The sequence below is a fragment of the Scomber scombrus genome, chromosome 20 (genome assembly GCF_963691925.1).
Source record: "Scomber scombrus chromosome 20, fScoSco1.1, whole genome shotgun sequence".
In the NCBI taxonomy this organism is placed as follows: Eukaryota; Metazoa; Chordata; class Actinopteri; order Scombriformes; family Scombridae; genus Scomber; species Scomber scombrus.
Window position 1 is genome coordinate 22,286,821 of NC_084989.1, and position 19,185 is coordinate 22,306,005.

At 41.5% G+C, this 19,185-nt stretch overlaps 2 protein-coding genes across 2 annotated transcripts in view; both read left to right on the forward strand.

Annotated features, from left to right (window-relative positions):
* Window positions 1-17,972, forward strand: part of LOC134002470 (tyrosine-protein kinase Yes-like) — a 25,322-nt gene extending 7,350 nt beyond the window's left edge. Inside the window, exons 3-14 of the mRNA XM_062441812.1 lie at window positions 5,527-5,833; window positions 7,544-7,564; window positions 9,647-9,746; window positions 10,806-10,904; window positions 11,152-11,255; window positions 11,856-12,005; window positions 12,603-12,758; window positions 13,311-13,490; window positions 14,371-14,447; window positions 14,729-14,882; window positions 16,342-16,473; window positions 17,623-17,972. Of these exons, the coding sequence (XP_062297796.1) occupies window positions 5,539-5,833; window positions 7,544-7,564; window positions 9,647-9,746; window positions 10,806-10,904; window positions 11,152-11,255; window positions 11,856-12,005; window positions 12,603-12,758; window positions 13,311-13,490; window positions 14,371-14,447; window positions 14,729-14,882; window positions 16,342-16,473; window positions 17,623-17,831 (1,677 nt within the window). The 5' untranslated portion in view covers window positions 5,527-5,538 and the 3' untranslated portion in view covers window positions 17,832-17,972. The remainder of the gene's footprint in view (window positions 1-5,526; window positions 5,834-7,543; window positions 7,565-9,646; window positions 9,747-10,805; window positions 10,905-11,151; window positions 11,256-11,855; window positions 12,006-12,602; window positions 12,759-13,310; window positions 13,491-14,370; window positions 14,448-14,728; window positions 14,883-16,341; window positions 16,474-17,622) is intronic.
* enosf1 (enolase superfamily member 1) overlaps window positions 1-19,185 on the forward strand; it is a 49,995-nt gene that overhangs the window by 20,243 nt on the left and 10,567 nt on the right. The window lies entirely within an intron of this gene.

Sequence of the window (19,185 nt, forward strand, 5' to 3'; positions counted from 1 at the left end):
GTGGAATGTAATTTATTTTTGAATGTATACAAATAAAATAATGCTGCATATAGGATCAGAATGACACCATAAGTCCAATAATCACATAAAGAATAAAAATCTTAACCAAGGTAGAGAATAATAAGTGTCCATCTCCTCATAAATATAGATATTATTTAGCTGTACAGGGTCCTTAAAAGTCTTACAATGTCTTACAAGGCATTTAAGTCATTACATTAATATATATTAATTATATTTGATCCAACCAAATCAACTTATTAACCCTTACCTACTGCTCATATTCTGGCATTTCACAATATCCTCCTTATATCAGATGGGAGAAAATATTGGTCCAACAATTACATAATTTCAATTAATTACATTAAATGTGAATAAACAGTATTTTTTTGTAAGGTAGTTTTTTGAATTGTTTGAATAAATATGGGTCAAACACTCAACAAAAATGTGTATTAGCTGCACAAAAATGTTGAATTATTTCCATTTTTGTATATTCCGAGTCACATTAGGACAAGTCATCAAATTTCTGGGCTTTTTAAGGTATTTTTTTCCTTCTTTTAAATGTAAAATTGGGTCAAATTAGACCCTGAACAGTATGTAAGGTTTAATAAAGTAATAATCAGCAGTTGGTTGGAACTATATGAAACTAATCATTAGTTACCGTCCTATTTAAATGAATTCAAAATGAGCTCCATTTCAACCCACTACAACAGTAAAATCCTGTTTTTACATTATTATATGTCTCATAATATATTATATATGAGTTCAACAGTCACTTGGACACTTTTACTGCATTAAGTACTAACTTGAAAAACTTTACACACTATTACTGAAGTGCCATTAGTGTTATTATGCTGCTCTAAATACTTCCTCCACTATATGTTTGACAAGCAATATTAATACAAGGAATCTTTAGAAATACGTTTTTTTATTATTGCATTGCCTATTTTTCTCGCCTCTTTCTCAATTTCAATGGAAATCATAACTGTGTACATTAGTTGTATTCTTTTGCAGCAGCAATGGTATCATTTTTTATTTAAAGAGGTACTAAAAAGATCTTAAAAGTCATTAAATGTTTACTTAAGTGTGCAGATACCCATCAAGTAGAGGAGGATAAGGCTTCATCCAAATGTATTGCATTTATTCTTGCAGTCATCAACAATATATGCATTAAATAGCGCTGATCAATGGTAAACTGGGGTTCAGGTGCTTTGTCCAATAAGAATATAGTATAATAATAATATATATATATAGTAATGGCTCCAGTAGAGATGTCAATTCATAAGATTTTCATCCCTTTTGTCCGTATCTTATTTTACTTCTTTCTCTATTTGCCATAAAAAGAAGCCTCATATTCAGGTCAGCTGATAATAGACAATAGACTATCTGGAAAAAAAAGGGGAAGGAGCCGCAGCATATATGCACACACACACTTCCTTGTTTAAACAGCTTCACCTTCGCCGTGTCATTGTGTCCTCAGGGTTCGTCCAACTGAAAGAAAAAAAAAAGAAAAAGAAAAACTGGGACTCGGCTCGTGTTTGCGTGCGATGTGCTGCTGTTGTAGGTCACGTTATCTTCCCGGAGGCCGGTGGGATGTTGTCGGCAATTAGAATAAGTTGCTATAATTAGCAGGCGCAGGGGCCAGATTTTTCCTCGTTGGTTTTTTAACACTGCTCCGCTGTTGAGGAATTAACAGACTCAACCTCATGCATTTTTTTTTTTGGGGCTGATCTTTCTTTATATTGTGTTATTTTGTTTTACTATTCCCAGACGTCACTTTAATGCAGATTAGTGTTTTATATGATGGATGTCTGCTTTAACAGGAGCTGATTTGGAGGCTCAATGCAAAAAACAGTCTGCTTCATATCATCACAGCCAGAAACTAATATTAAAGGGTCATGTCGGGGGGGAAATGAGCATGTGCAGGTGGATCCAGGGGTCGATATACGCGATCGCTTCAAACCCTGGTGGTCACTTCTTTTTTTTTTGTTTTCTGTTTATTATCCTCTTAAGGTAAATCCTCCATCCTCATAATCCTCCTAGTAGTCCAAGCTGGTAGAGCTGGCACTGTCTGCCTACTGTCGCCCCCCCCCTCCCCCTCCCTCCACCCCCACTTCCTCTCACTCAACCAACCTGTCTCCTCTCCATTTCTCTCTCTCTCTCTCTCTCTCTGTCTCTCTCTCAGTCTCTCTCTCTGTCTCTATCTCTGTCTCTCTCTGTCTCTCTCTCTGTCGCTCTCGCTCTCTCTCTGTCTCTCTCTCTGTCTCTCGCTCTCTCTGTCTCTCTCTCTGTCTCTCTCTCTCTCTGTCTCTCTCTCTCTCTCGCTCTCTCTCTCTCTATCTGTTTCCTCTCTCTCTCTCTCTGTCTCTCTCTCTCTCTGTCTCTCTCTCTCTCTCTCTCTCTCTCTGTCTCTCTCTCTGTCTCGCTCTCTCTCTCTCTCTCTGTCTCTCTCTCGCTCTCTCTCTTTCTCTCTCTCTCTCTCTCTCTCTCTCTCTCTCCTTCTAACCAGCAGATCAGTTTCTTCATTTTATGCCCACACAAGCCACTACAGGGAATTGTATTGTTTTCGCTGGACTCATCACCTCGGATTTAGAGGAAATCGTGACACTTAGATATTATGTTTCATGTTTATAAAAGGAAATTATTTTTCTTTTTCATTTTTCCTGGAAATATAATTAAATAAAAACCATTTCTAATTTCATCCATGCAGTATAGTCCAGCTTTAGTTCAGCTATTAGTGAAGCTGATGGATCACATGTATCATATTTTCCAGTTGCTCTCTGTTAATACAGATATGAGCAGTGAACAGGTGTGTGACTGATAAGACTCACAGTCACAGCACATCAGGAATTTATATGTGCATTAACTATTTAATGGCTGAAACCTACAATGTAAATAAATGCATGTCAACATGACGAAAAAGCTGTTTTTCTTCCTACTTTTTTGCTGCTAACAAGCACTAATTAGTTCATCTAGTGTGTGATATATGGGCCAATGGTGTGATGCAACCCAGTGTCAATTGGCGTAGCCAGTATTTATTCATATAAATCTGATTATATATTATATAATCCACTTTTGCAATGCAACACTATGGTTTGTAACAAATTTTACATTATTTGTCGAAATTTTTGGGGGTTTTTAGGATACGTCCTGCTCTATATTGACAAAATGCTTTAAAATTTAAATCTAGAAATACTCCCCTTAAAATAAAATGAAGTAATTATTAGTATAAGTCCACTTAAGTACACTGTAGGTGGATAAAATATTTAATATGTATCATTCTTTTGTGGTTACACCATTTGACATTTTCAGCATTCAGTCTTACTTTTGGTTAAAAAATGGTGCAAATGTCATTTCAAATGATATAAAAACCTGATGCTGCTTTTAAGACAAGTTTATAAAGATTTTTTTTTAAATTGATCATCTTGCCAACCCTTATTCATCACTGACCCATATCTCTTTAAACTGGTTCGTTATTCTGACCAGCATTTATATATATTTTTTTATATATTTATTTAATGATATGTGAAGACAGGAAACCAGCAAACGTTTAATATTTTTACACAGTGAATGACTAAATGACAAAAAAAGTATTTATTTTAATTATTAAAATGGATCTTATATACATGAAACATCCACACCAGCTGTGTGAGACTAATTAGTGTCCAACACAAAGAGCCTGGGCCTAATGAGAAAGAGACATTACTTTATTAATAATTATTATAACAGGTTTCTTATTCCTTGTTTTGGCTGCAAAGAAACTGAATAGTCTTTAAAAAGTTGGTAGGTATTTATGGTACATTTTTGGTAGAGTGATGTCACTTTTCATAATAATCTCTGTGTATGTCTTTTTGACTTTTTTTTTTTTTTGAAAGGGAAAAATATCTAATATATTCCGGGGACAGAAGCCAGAGTTTTATCGTGTGGTAAGCTCGGTGCTGACCCGACCAGGCCAGGCTCTCCTCTGTCTGATGATGAAATACAAGCCCACCATAGTCGAGCCACTGAATGAATCCCTCTGCTTTCCATGACTCTGCTGTCTCGAGGTTAAAGGAAAATGTTGGCTTGGAGACAAAGCGTTTTTTTCTTCTATGCAAGCATTCTCAACATATTGGCAGTAGATCGAGCATCTGAGATTAAATTTATTACCGTATCCCTTTGAAAAGATTGGGGGGTTTTTTCTGCTTCATTTTGGATCATCTCCAGCAACTGACCGCTCATAAAATGGTTTTGTAGAGCAGGACAGGCGTTCAGCACGAGCCCTACCCTGCAATTTAACTCGTCGTCCTGGTTTTTATTTGAGCAAAGTGGTCTTGAATCTTTTTGGAAGGTTTCTGCGGTTTGTCCCCATTTTGTTGATTTCCTTGGCAGTCCAGCTGGAGAACTTGATGAACCCTCGATTACGCCCCCTCCCGCTCCGATGAAGAGAAGAAGAAGAAGAAAGAAAAATCAAAAAAGAAAAAACCTCCCACCTACCAACATCTAACATCCAACATCAAGGCCAGCTGTTATAAAATCAGTTAAAGATGTATTACCGCAGTAGAAGATCCTCTTCCCTTAAACCCAAATCGTGATTTTGACCCTTGTAATTCAACAAACTGTCATCCCCGTCACCCACTGTGCCACAGCGCTGCTCACTAACACTGTTTGTTTAGTCTCCTTTCATACTCCACATCGTAAAAAAAGCTCCTTATTCCAGTTTGATCCTGGATTGTTTTAGTATCTTGTAACGTGTCAGCGCCAATTAACCCGAGTCCAGCTCCTTGTGCAGCCGGTTTTTCTTGGCGGATGAAACCGCTCTGATCTCCCCCAGGCGCAGACTTTTTTTTTTTTTTTTTTTTTTTTACGAGCGTGTCTGATTGTCTCCACATTTTCCGGGGCCTTCACCTCACAAAAGAATGCCTCAGTGTGTCTCTGGCCAAATTATGTTAGAATGAGGAATGACAACCACGCAGATGGAGACACACACCAATGTTTTAAATCTTCCAGCGTGGTGAAGCAGAGAGGGCCTCCGAAGAGGGCCGACTGAATCACAACAAGGCAGAGAAATGTAGAGCAGACAGCGCTCTTACTGGAAATACTTGGGAAGCTTTTAATGTGTCACAACACTGACATGTATTAGATCACATACACAACGATAATCGCATATTTATCCTTCCGATTTGCTCTTGTCATAGTCTCAAAACACGTATGCACAATTGAATCTACACGGCCATGTTTTGAGTTGTGTGTGTTTCAAAGCGGATTTAGCATTTACCCATATGTCCCAGTTACCACATGGCTTAGAGTCTTAGCCGCTGCAACAGCAACAACAAAAATGATTCACATGATAATATCAGGTCATTAAATTTTCATTTCATAACGCATGTTCCAGCGCCTACAGGCCTTATGTTGCAATCATTAATCCCCCGTCTCCCTCGGCCCTTCACTTTATTTCTGTAGCATCAAAGCGAGTGATGAGTTGGATGCTGTTTTTTTCAATCTGCTGGCATTAAACTGACGGCTTTGTGTTGTGTGTGTGTGTTGCAGCAGGGCGAGACGATGGGCTGCATTAAGAGCAAAGAGGACAAAGGCCCTAGCCTGAATTATCGGCCAGAGAACTCCCAGATGTCAGACCCCAACGCCGCCGCCGCCACCGCCATGCCTCACGTAGGCCACTATGGACCGGATCCCACCCAGCTGCAGCAGAATCAACCTCCTTCATCCTCATCTGCCTCTGGGGCTGCAAACTTCAACCACACCCTCACGCCGTTTGGCGGGTCCTCTGCCATGACTCCCTTTGGAGGGGCGTCCTTCTCTGGTCCAGTGTCCAACTCGTTCTCTGGTGCTGTTTCAAGTAAGAAGCATGTTATTGTAACACGTAATTACCCAGCCAGCATGTACATATGGGCCCCATAAGGGTTAAAAATTGGGCTGCAGATATGGGTCCCAAATGGGTTTGTCCGCAGTTTCCATGGTGGCCCCACCTGTGTTTGCCCATATGGGCTTCAAGTGGGTTTTGACTGGGTTTCAGGTGGGGCCCAACTGGATGAGACCCATGTATAGGCAAACATATGGGACCTAAGTGGGATCAGAATGGACCTTAGATGGGGCCCATTTAGCCAGCACACATGGGATTCACAGGTGGGGCCCATGTTTCTGAAACAATATGGAGCCCATACAATTTGCCCTGTTTATGCCCATGTGGGACCTGCAAAATCGGCCCAGTTCAAGCCCATGCTCAGTATCCACGTAGCCTTCATTTAACCCATGTGGGGCCCACATGGACATCCCCTCCATACATGTACAAAGACATGTAAAAACACTCTGCTTATTCCACAATGGCTGACCACATCACACTTGTGTAAGTTTTACACTAGACCATGATTGGTCTCCAAAATCAGTCACTAATCCTGCTCATCGCCCCCTCCCCCTTAAATCAGATTTTAAATGAGCACGGAAAAACTCTCCCTCTACACCAGCTGAATGTGAAACAGTGTCAAACTGCACAGTGATGCTCAAATATCCAACTGATTTTACTTTATTTTACCAGGATAACCCACTGAATAAGACATTTAAAACATGTCAAACAGTCGGTATAATCTACCAGTAAAGTGTCCAGATTTCAGTTTCCATATGTAACTGTTTGTTCCCGTTCAGCTGATTCCTGGAAGTGGCATCCCAGCACTACAAACTGATGTTGAACACCGCATTTTCAGCTGCAGGGATTTCCAGGAAAAATGGTGTCCTAGCTCTCCAAAAGCCTTCCCTGCTCTCCTTGTGTAACCATTAAGGCCGGTGATGAAGCCCACCAACTACAGTTCAGTCAGGTGTAGCAGCAGGCACAGATCAGTCAGAGCAGTTACTTTAACTCTGTCCACTATACGATCAATGAAAGCCATTTGTAGAAGTCTGTCAGTCTTTCTTTGATACTTCAGAGTCTGGCCTTTCATGTGAACGCAGCTCTGTTGGTCACTCAGTGAATCTGGTCTAAACCTTTTCTGTTGCATCATGCCAGTAATCTCTGTGAGTAAGGAGAACCGCATTGTATTGAACAAAGTAATGAGAACGTTCCTGTTTTGCTCTACTTACAGCACACAAAGCAGCTTCTCAATTTTGGTGACCTCAGTCTAATGTAGCTCTAGTATCACACAAGTATATAAACCAAAAGGCCTGCTTGTTGATATTAACCCTGTCGCTAAACGCCAAAGAGTCTCCATCATGCATCATGGGTTTTTGAGATCGTTTTTTGGGGGTTGGGGAGAGTTTATGACTCAAAACCACAAGGCAGATCTTTCTACATCCTCTTTGTAGAGCTTGATGACATTCATCTGTCAGTTTAGCTAAGAGGTAAAGAACAGTATCATCTGCAAACATATACATTCTGCACAGTGTGTTTAATATCTTCCAATCAAGCAAATTGTCTCCATTTATTTGTATTAGGTATAAAAATCAAGCTGTACAGACGTCAAATATTGCAGATAAGTAATTTATCACAATCAACAGAATCAACAGAATTCTTCATATATATTTTTAGTAACTTCGTCACCCTGTCGCTTAATGCTAGAGTTTCCATCATGCATCATGGGTTTTTGAGATAGTTTTTTGGGGGTTTGGGGAGAGTTTATGACTCAAAACCACAAGGCAGATCTATTTACGTCCTCTTTGTAGAGCTTGATGACATTCATCTGTCAGTTTAGCTTAGAGGTAAAGAACAGTATCATCTGCATACATATCAATTCTGCACAGTGTGTTTTTAATATCTTCCAATCAGGCCAATTGTCTCCATTTATTTGCATTAGGTATAAAAATCAAGCTGCAGAGATGTAACATTCTGCAGAAGTAATTTACCACAATCAACAGAATTCTTCATATATATTTTTAGTAACTTACTATGAAGTAAATTTGTGATTTTCTGATCTGAGATTGCACCTCAGTATTACAATAGAAACAAAAAATCTTCAAGTTTCTTTTTATACTGTAGAAAATTAATTGGTGTTGTAGCTGTGGTCGCTAAAAGACTTAGCTTTACTGTTTTATCTGCAGTCAGCAGTATTAACCCTTATATACTGTTCAGGGTCAAATTTGATCCATTAGTACACCTGAGAGCAGTAAAAATACTTCAACGACTTCCCCTAATGTGACATAGAAAATACGAAAAAGGAAAATATTTCAACTAATTCTTAACATTTTTTTAATAGTTTTTCCCCATTTAAACTAAAGATTAAACTCTCAGCTCTCTGAAAGCTTCATTAAGGATTAATCATGTTTATCTGTGACTGATGACGAGGTATTTATGAATGATTTGTGGTTCCGAAATTTGTTATAGAGACTTTTGTGAGGAAATACTGTGATTGGTCAGAAGATGAACAGCATGTTAGGGGTTAATGATTTGTTCTACAGTGTACAGTTAATGGGCTAAAACCTGCCAATATACTTACCACTGATCTAAATGTGGTCAATATGCTGACCTGACATGTCAGTGTCACGGGTAATGCCTCTGTCATTGTTATTTTAACGAGCTTTTCCTCATTAGATTTAACCCCGATTATCAGCCATCAACAGCGATCGCTCTCAATGTGTCTGAGCTGCTTACAGCCATCCAGAGACCAAAGAGATGAGATTGAAGCCTCCTGTTTAGGTGGGATTTAGGTTGTAATCCTCCTCCATGTTGGATTATCTGCTCTCAGAGATGAATGGTGGAAGTGGTGGGGGAGCGGGGGAAGGGGGGCAAAGGTGGCACTGCCATGGTAGTTTGCTTTCTGTGGGAGATAATGGGATTAGTGTTGACAGCATTGTTGTCAGCGGTGGGTTTATGATCGTCATCTGTCTGAAAGTGAGGCTGCACAGTAGGCTGCGACGTCTACGTGGGACGAAAAGACGAGCTCTTACTCAGGCGGGGAGTTCCGGTCCTCTGAAAGGAGGCCAACGCGGAAGTAACTTAAAACTGCATTCTATCAAAAGGCCACCAGGGGGCGACCGTTTTGGTGTCAAAAGGACTTCCGTCTCTGACGATAAAGCAGGGTATGCATTAGGGCGTGGCTACGTCGTGATTGACAGGTTGATTGGTTCACAGGTTCAGGAGGGCGCCTCATGCTCCTCCTGATGCCCATATAAGTAGAATCCGTGTTTTTATTTTTCCCAGCATGCACCTGAAATTTTCAAGATGGCGCTGCTCAGATCCGATACTATTGGCTTCCGAGCAGCAGTCCACAAACCAATGGGTGACATCACGGATGCTACATCCATTTCTTATATACAGTCTATGCTCTTACTTCACAATTTACCGAATTACGACTGTTAATGTTTCATTTGAGCTCATGTTTCCATCCTGTGCCAAATCACTTGTTTAATAGTGAAATCTAGATTATGACCCCCTATTACAAAAGCTGATGTTGACTTTCGTCTTTTGTCTGCCCATTGTCAGAGTCTCGCCACAGTCGTATCGCCATGCAGAGCAAGTACTCATACAATAGATTTACAAGCCAAAGAAAATCAATACAGTATGAGCTCTCAGACCTTGGCGAGACAGATTTATCTACTCAAATTGGCCTTTAAAGTCAGACACACACACAAAAGAATAGCTTCACGAGCTCGTCCAAGTATTCATTATTTATTTATTTTTCATGTGTGTGTGCTGATAATTTAAGTTTTAATATGTGTATTACAGGTGGCGTTACATTCTTTGTGGCCTTGTACGACTATGAAGCCAGAACATCAGACGATCTTTCTTTTAAAAAGGGCGACCGCTTCCAGATCATCAACAATACGTAAGTGTCTCTCTGTCAGTTTCATGAATGAGTTAGATTACTACGTTGTTTCCTGAGGCTGATTTTATTCACAACGCAGCTGATTTTTTTTTTTCTTCTTTTGTTTAATTCTCTTCTGGCTGAGATGTCGCCCGAGGTTATAGCATTGTGATGTAAAGTAGATGAATCCCCATTCGGTCCCATTGTGTCAACACCATTCAGTCAAACCTTTATATTTTGACGATAGGCTTCAATTCTTTGTATCCGATCGGGAGGTTTAAACAAACGCTGATCAAATGAAACAAAAGGACTGAATGAATGAATCTGATTAACGACGTCGAACCATTTCTTTAACCTTCGTGTCGTCCTCCCGGGTCAAATTGACCCCGTCTGTTTTGACTGTTCCTTCTTTCATTCCTTTCATTCCTTCCGTCTGTCCTTCCTCCCTCCCTCCTTCTCTCTTTCTTTCCTCCTTTCCTTCTTTCCTTCCTTCCTCCATCCCTCTTTCTTCTGTCCTTCCTTCCTTCCTCCCTCCCTCTTTCCTTCCTTCCTTCCTCCCTTCCTTCTTTCCTCCCCTACCTTCTTCCCTTCCTTCTTTCCTTCTTTCCTTCTTTCCTCCCCCCACCTTCCTTCTTTCCTCTGTCCTTCTTTCCTTCCTTCCTCTTTTCCTTTCTCCCTCGCTTCCTCCTTCTCTTTCTTTCCTCCTTCCTTCCTCGCTCCTTTCCTTCCTCCTTTCCTTCCTTCCTTCTTCCTTCCTTCCTCCCTCATTTCTTCTTCATCCCTTCCTTCCTCCATTCCTTCCTCCTTTCCTCCCTTCCTCCTTCCTTTCCTCCCTTCCTTCCTCCTTTCCTCCTTTCCTTCCTTCCTTCCTCCTTTCCTCCCTTCCTTCCTTGACACGAGGACAACAGGAGGGTTAAACTGCCATGTTAGACACAGTGGGAATAATCTTATACCAGGTTGATCTGTATATTAACAACCATTAACTGCTGTTAACTGATATGAGTAAAGTACCAGGTTGTGGTTGATGTACAGTACGTCCCATCTGTGTCACCCCCCCCCCCCCCCCCCCCCCCCCTGCAGAGAAGGAGACTGGTGGGAGGCTCGCTCCATCAACACGGGGAAGAAAGGTTACATCCCGAGCAATTACGTCGCTCCAGCGGACTCCATCCAGGCTGAAGAGTAAGGCCTCGCCGCCGCTGCTGCTGCTATTTGTAACCTTGTTACTCCATTTACAGCCACGGCTCCAGAAAACTAATGACACGAGCATGATCTCATCTCATGTGGCTTCCATCAAAGCAAACTGTTTTAGTAGTAACAGCTTCATACAAACCCCGCGACCTGCCAGAAGATTCATAATGTGATTTAGATTTTCAGCACTGCTAATACAACTTCGGTTGTTTGTTTTTTTTTGTGCATCTTTTCACAGGTGGTACTTTGGTAAAATGGGACGTAAAGACGCTGAGAGGTTGCTGCTGAATCCAGGGAATCATCGAGGAACTTTTCTGGTGCGAGAAAGTGAAACTACTAAAGGTGACGATCGCTTCTTTGTGAATACAGTAAAGTCTCAAAGTGGGAGGATTTATTTCAGATGTCCAGAATTAAAATCACTCGTCATTTACTTTGTCATTTTTTATGAAGCACAACAATTTGATTGGTATTTAATTAGCAGTGGCTTCATCTAGGGCTGGGCAATAAATCTATATTATATTGATATTGTCTTAGATGTTGAATATCGTAATATGATAATATGGAATAAGTGTCTTTTCCTGCTTTTAAAGGCTGAATTACACTAAAAATGTAATTTCCTGAGCTTAACAGACTGTTCTATTATTTGCTTTTATCCACTTAGTCGTTATATCCACATTACTGTTGATTATTAATCAAAAATCTCATTACGAAAGCATCAATAGTCATTCCTTCAATATTGTTAAAATGACGATATTGAGCTATTTGGTCAAACATATTGTGATATTTGATTCTGCCCATATCGCCCAGCCCTGGCTTCATCATACTTCACAGCGTAATACTCCCATCTTTTAAACACAGCCCACAGTGGAATCATTAACACTTGAATTCAGATGGATGAACAGCATTTCTTCTTCTTCTTCTTCTTCTTCTTTCCTCCTCCAGGTGCTTACTCTCTCTCCATTCGCGACTGGGACGAAGCCAAAGGAGACAATGTGAAACACTACAAGATCCGCAAACTTGACAACGGGGGATATTACATCACCACACGGGCGCAATTCGACACATTACAGAAGCTTGTCAAACACTACACAGGTATTCAAAGTGTATTAAAGCTATATACCGCTCTCTCTCCTCTCTTCCTTTCCTGTCTTCTCTCATTCATTATTCATCGCAGCCTTTCATCACACCTCAAGGAATTATCCTGAAAATTACTCTTAGTCACACGCGCTGCTCTGTGCCACCTGCGATAGGCCTCAGAGCGTTACCAAGGGAGACGACTATTCATTAATTTAAATAATAACAACTGATGGTGCAGTTATGATTTTGAAGCCTCCCGCCTCGCCTTTGTGCTCGTGGATGTTTAGGGTTAAATCTCGGCGATATCACTGCATTTCAATCTTGACACTGGAGAGAGTTTTAGTGCGCTAAAAAGCCACTTCAGCTCATTTATATTTCATCAGGGTTAGTATAAGAACGTCCAAATTCATCCACATCAAATAGAATGAATCAATGCATGAAACAGCTTTTAAAATGCAGGCGTCCCGCTGCTTCGGAGGCTCATGTGGGTGTTTTTTGCGGTTTCTGCTGAGTGTAACATATCGTTTTTAATCTCTGTCTCTCTCTCTCTCTCTCTCTCTCTCTTTCTCTCTCTCTCTCTCTCTCTCTCTCTCTCTCTTTTCTGTATCACAGAACATGCGGACGGGCTTTGCCACAGGCTGACCACCGTTTGCCCCACAGTGAAGCCTCAGACTCAAGGGCTCGCTAAGGACGCCTGGGAGATTCCCCGGGAGTCCCTGCGACTGGAGCTCAAACTGGGCCAGGGCTGCTTCGGAGAAGTCTGGATGGGTAAGAGTAAAAAACAAGACGAGACAAGCAGGGGAGAAAAGAAAAAAAAAAATACTTCTGGCGTCAAAGTTTAGTTTAGTATTTGCGTAAATATCAAGATGGGAAATTCTCAAAACCAATCCAGACACACAGAGGAAGTGCAGACAGCATAACGCTTAAATCAAACACACATAAACAATCCCAATCCTTTATTTATTGTGTCTATTTCGGGTCCAAACTGGGGAATTATCCACTTCCTGCAGTTGCTTCCTCTGTTTGTTGTATTTTCTTTATCTCCAGAGATCGTCTCACTCAGGAGAACAACTCAAGCCAAAATGTATTTATTCCCTTTTTTTTTTTTTTGTATTCTAAACTCTCGAGCTCGTATCCGCTCATCCCAGTCACCGCTCACATGCATGACAGAACACGTCTGAGCAAATTACAAGACCTAATTAATGATATTGTCTTGCTCCCATCCCATTAACAACACTGATTATCCCTGCGGCCCGCGGGGCTTTTTCTCCCCTCCCCTCTCTCTCTCTCTTTCTCTCTCTCCTTCTTCTCTCTCGACAGGCACGTGGAACGGCACCACCAAAGTAGCCATAAAGACGCTGAAACCAGGAACCATGTCGCCCGAGGCTTTCCTCCAAGAGGCTCAGATCATGAAGAAGCTCAGACACGACAAACTGGTGCCTCTTTACGCCGTGGTGTCCGAGGAGCCCATCTATATCGTCACAGAGTACATGGCCAAAGGTACGCGAGCCTGAACGTTCCTCCTGGCACACACATATACCTGAAGACCTGTTAGCTGCAGGCATGCATATTTGATTAGTAATTAAACTGTTTTCCAGAGATCCGACCGTCAGCTCCCGAGGATAACAAGACTCAGCTGTTTCCTGTTACGCGACACAGATGAAGTCTATTTTTAAAAGGAAAGAAAAAGCAAAACAACATCAAGCCCAAAAGCCCGCAGACAAAGTTCTTTAAGCACCCTTCGTTGATCCAGTGTGTGTTTTTCATCCTTTTAAAGAGAAAGGAGGGGGAAAAAAAAGATGTAGATTTTTACGGGCATTTTAATTAATATGCAGTACAGATTGAAGGTCCTTGAAAATCCCTCGTGGTTCCCGGAGGCCTGAAAGTGGGATGTGTAATTGAAAAACCGCAGTAGTTTTGTGGGAGGCGTTCATAGTTCCAGCTGCAATGCGTAATTTTTTTTTTCTCTCAGGGTTTTTTTATTAGCAATTAGATTTATGCGTGTGTAAATGTTAACTCAATGACATATGCCTCCATGTCTTAACTGCCTACAGTTTGTTGATGTAGTGCTGGAACCGTATTTTCCCGCACTTCCTCTTCTCCTTTTTTGCAGAAAAACACTTCCTGTAATAGACACTTAATGAGCAATACTGATTAAATGTCAGTGTAAATCACACAGCGACTCACTGCCAGGCTCCATGTAATATTCTGCATAATATTCTAACCAGGTGTAGTGAAGAGTGAGGGCTTAATTGAAATATTTAACATTGCATATAGCGGTTTATTGGTATGCAGATGGCACCGCCGACCTCTCACACTGCACCTCCAGTATATATATCACTGCTGCTCTTCTCACTGATAGCTGCTGTTTTTTTTATAGGCAGCCTGCTCGACTTCCTCAAAGAAGGTGATGGCAAATTCCTGAAGCTGCCCCTGCTGGTGGACATGGCTGCACAGGTGAGATGAATCACGAGCGCCTCTGCCATTGTTTCAGTATGTGTGTCAGTGATTTGTTAAGTTTAGAGATCTATTTTAAGCTTTTTTTTTCTTCTTAAAGAGCGACAGCCTCAGGTAAACATGTCTTCCTCTCCCACATTTGGCACACTTTGCGTTTGTTCTTTCATTATTCATCTCCTCGTAACGCCTGACAACGCGGCGCTTGATGTTTTCCAAGTATTGAAGAGGCATGAAATGTTGTCAAATGTTTTTTTTTTTGGTTTTTTTTTTTTTTTTTAAAGATCGCTGACGGCATGGCTTTCATCGAGAGGATGAACTACATCCACAGGGACCTGCGCGCCGCCAACATCCTGGTGGGAGACAACCTGGTGTGCAAGATCGCCGACTTCGGTCTGGCCAGGTTGATAGAGGACAATGAGTACACAGCGAGGCAAGGTGGGCTCACACACACAGGAACACACACACACACACGCAGTGGCTGCCTGAGTCACAGGTGAACGAGGTGTCAGGGTGGAAACGGAGAGAGCGGTGACCTCACAGCTCCCGCGACTGCCTGACGTCTCCCATCATGGCGAATTAGGCTAATGGTGGAAACCAGGTGCTTCTGTTCTCTCTGATTAGTCGCACTTTTCACACTGAGGGGAATTCATATGTCCTGTCCTGTCTTACTCTTTAAAGGGCCAGTTCACCCAAATAAAATAAAAAAACAAGTTAATAATTCACATTTTTGTACCACGTTATTAAGAGATTTCTGCCTCTAACCCAGTATACAATGCTTCTGACATCACTTATATAGCACCAAATCACAACAAAAGTTATATCAAGGCATTTTTAGAGCAGGTTTTGAAGCACATAGAGCAGGTCTAGACTATACCCATCATTCCCCCATGAGTGCATCTGTCTAGCTTTGCAGTGAGCTTAACAAAACCTCCACTAAAGGTTGAAGGTAATGAGTGAGTTTTTACTGGAAGCGACTATGAAACTGTGAAAACTGTAATCGAGTGCCAAAGTTAGTATGTCACGTCCAGTTAGTGTCTGTTCCTCTTTCCTAGCTTCTGTAACTCAATGTAATCTCTCATTTAATCTTGAAAATGAAGCATTTCTGGAGTTTATTTTTTCATATTCATATAAAGTCGCTTGCCATCAGACATTTAAACCTTTATATTTTAGTTAAATAATGCAGAGAAGAAAAAAAAAACAGCTGGATTCACGATAGCACGACATTACATTAAGATCTCGTCAGGTTTCAAGTTATGTGCTTTCCAAACCACCGGTGGTTCGGACCAATCAGCGTCCTTCTCTCGTAATCTTGTGAATCTGGCTGCTTTGGAGGTTCAGTCACCCGCCAAGTTTCCTTTTTCCAAACAGTTTCCAAGGACGACGTCTCATTTCACAGGACGTTGATCTTAGTTAACACTTGATCCACTCGATGAAAATGGGAGCTTTAGGGGCTTTTTCAGAGCCTCAGGATGAGTCTCGATGTTGTGATTATACCCAGATTTAACACTTAACCTGGCTTTTATTCATTCCTTTAAGTCTAGTTTTATTGTTTAGGAGACAGGAGAGATAGGAGAAAGTTTGGGTGTCCTAGAAATAAGAAAGTTCAGTAACTCTTTCATAGTCTTTAAGATTTCTTCCCATAGCAGTGAGTCACTTTCTTTTCATCCCATTTCCAACATAAATCTGAAAAACTCCTTTTTAATGACCGGGGGGTGAAATAGAAAACATGTAAAAACTTGTATAATATCTCTTTAGATTGAACTTATCTTATGTTCTTTGTCATATTTTAACTTTTTATCTATCTCAGTGTCATGGTGGTTTTCTGAAGGCCAGTGAAATGGACGCATGCGCCCCCTACTGGACTAACCTCTCCTCTCTTCTCCGTCACGTTCAGGAGCCAAATTCCCTATTAAATGGACGGCACCGGAGGCAGCTCTGTACGGCCGATTCACCATCAAGTCAGACGTCTGGTCCTTTGGCATCTTACTCACTGAGCTTGTCACCAAAGGCAGAGTGCCCTACCCAGGTAAGTGGCACACACACACACACACACACACACACACTCATGTGGCGTCAGAGGGCAGTGATTCACGGCCGGAGCTATCAGCTTTCAGTCTGTCAGTAGACGTCAAGCTGGCGTGCTTGATAATGTCTGAGGATGAAGTGAAGCTGTCTGACATTGTCTGCGCTGGTTGTTTATGCCTCTGCAGGGGGACACTGACACACACACACACACACACACACACACACACACACACACACACTGATACCCATACACACACACACACCCACTGATACCCATACACACACACACACACACCCACTGATACCCATACACCCACACACACACACACACATTTGAGATTAGATGAGACCATCTGTTGGGGGACGATCAGGAGATTGAACACCACTCTTGTTTATAACCATCTGTCAGACTGACGCTGCCCTGGGGAGCAGCGCCTGCAGCGTTCTGCAGAACCTTCAACAGCTCCGCTTCGTCTCTGATGTAGCGCTGAAACTAAAGTCCACCGACGGAAGATTAAAATTAATTAAACAAGTGTTTAATTAAAAGAGCAATATGAATATAGTTAGTTAGAGAGAGCGCCTGCTATGCATAGTGTGTAAAAAGTCCCTGCTGGTCGCCTGGCAACCCTGAATACACCACAACTTTACTCTTTGTGCAGATTAAACAAAGGAAACATGTTAATTAATTAGCTTTAGTGTTGCTTTAGTGTTGTTGTTAAGAGCTTATTTCCCAAAGTGTTGTCATGTAAGTCATTTATAAAGCAAATATACCAAATATTTGCTGGTTCAAGCATTTTAAATGTGAGAATTTGCCTCTTTTGTCTGTTATATATCATCATTAACTGAATATCTTTGATTTTTGGACTACTGGTTAAAGAAAATCTGAATCTGAATAAATTACTTTAAGCTAGAAGGAATTGTCAGAGGCTTTTTTTTTCATTTTCTATATTTTATTATTTAAAAATGTCTTAGACGCAGCTCTAGTCTGAACTTTTGTAGGGAGGGAATTATGTTTTCTGTAAAAAAAAAAAAGACTTTACAATCTTTCAACATACAGATAACTCTCCTCTATCACTCACTTTCTTTGTGTTTCCTCCTTCTGTGATTGTAGAAATCAAATAAAAACCTTTCTGTCCCGTCTCTTCCTCAGGCATGGTGAACCGGGAGGTGCTGGAGCAGGTGGAGCGAGGCTACCGCATGCCCTGCCCCCAGGGCTGCCCCGAATCTCTGCACGAGATGATGAAGCTCTGCTGGAAGAAGGAGCCGGACGAGAGGCCCACCTTCGAGTACCTGCAGTCCTTCCTGGAGGACTACTTCACGTCCACGGAGCCACAGTACCAGCCTGGAGAGAACCTATAGCCTGCCTGGACTCTGATGATGGGGGAAGACTTGTTTAAAACAGGCAGGAGGACATGAGCGCCGAACTGTTCGACTCTTTAAAAGAAAGTCGGCCTGAAACCACATAAACCACTACTTCATCCGAGCTGTTCTTCAGTGTTTGGTTCTACGTTCATTCATGGTACTACACAAGTCATAGCTGTATGTTTTGAGTTTTCCTGTGGACTTTTTGTTTTGTTTTGTTAACCTGACGCACTAAGAAACATCTGAGAAGTCATCCTCTGAAACTGTTCGGAAAAAAGGGGGCAGGTACTTAAAAAAAAATACTTGGCAGGTGATTGGATTAACTATCTGTCTATCAACGTCTTACCTTGTGAGATGGATTTGTAAGATCAGAATCACGCCAAAATCCTCATTGGCTGCAGGATTCAGGCATGATTCCTCATTGGTTGCAGGATTCAGGCTTGATTCCTCATTGGCTGCAGGATTCAGGCTTGATTCCTCATTGGCTGCAGGATTCAGGCATGTTTCCTCATTGGCTGCAGGATTCAGGCATGAATTCTCATTGGCTGCAGGATTCAGGCCTGATTCCTCACTGGCTGCAGGATTCAGGTGTGATTCCTCATTGGCTGCAGGATTCAGGCTTTATTCCTCATTGGCTGCAGGATTCAGGCATAATTCCTCATTGGCTGCAGGATTCAGGCGTGATTCCTCATTGGCTGCAGAATTCAGACGTGATTCCTCATTGGCTGCAGGATTCAGGCGTGATTCCTCATTGGCTGCAGGATTCAGGCGTGATTCCTCATTGGCTGCAGGATTCAGGCATGATTCCTCATTGGCTGCAGGATTCAGGCTTGATTCCTCATTGGCTGCAGGATTCAGGTGTGATTCCTCATTGGCTGCAGTATTTAGGCTTGATTCCTCATTGGCTGCAGGATTCAGGCATGATTCCTCATTGGCTGCAGGATTCAGGTGTGATTCCTCATTGGCTGCAGAATTCAGGCGTGATTCCTCATTGGCTGCAGGATTCAGACATGAAGTCATGAATCCAGCTGCCTCACAAAGTAAGTGTATTTTCTCATCAGGTGCACAAATAGCAATATTTTGTTCATGGACACAAGCAGAAGAACTCATTTGAATTATGTTTTTATTTTAATAAATATGCTACATGTGGGTTTCTGGGTTGCTGTTAAGTAAACTGTGACAATGCAACAGAAAAACAGGAAGAAAAAAAAACATGGTGTCGCGAACGGCAATCCAAGCTTTTTTTTTACACGGCTTATGTGAAGATCTCTCACTCAACACGCCTACAAATTGTATTATTCAGAGGTAGATTGGTAAATTATGCATCAAAGCAATTAATTATTGAGAAAGA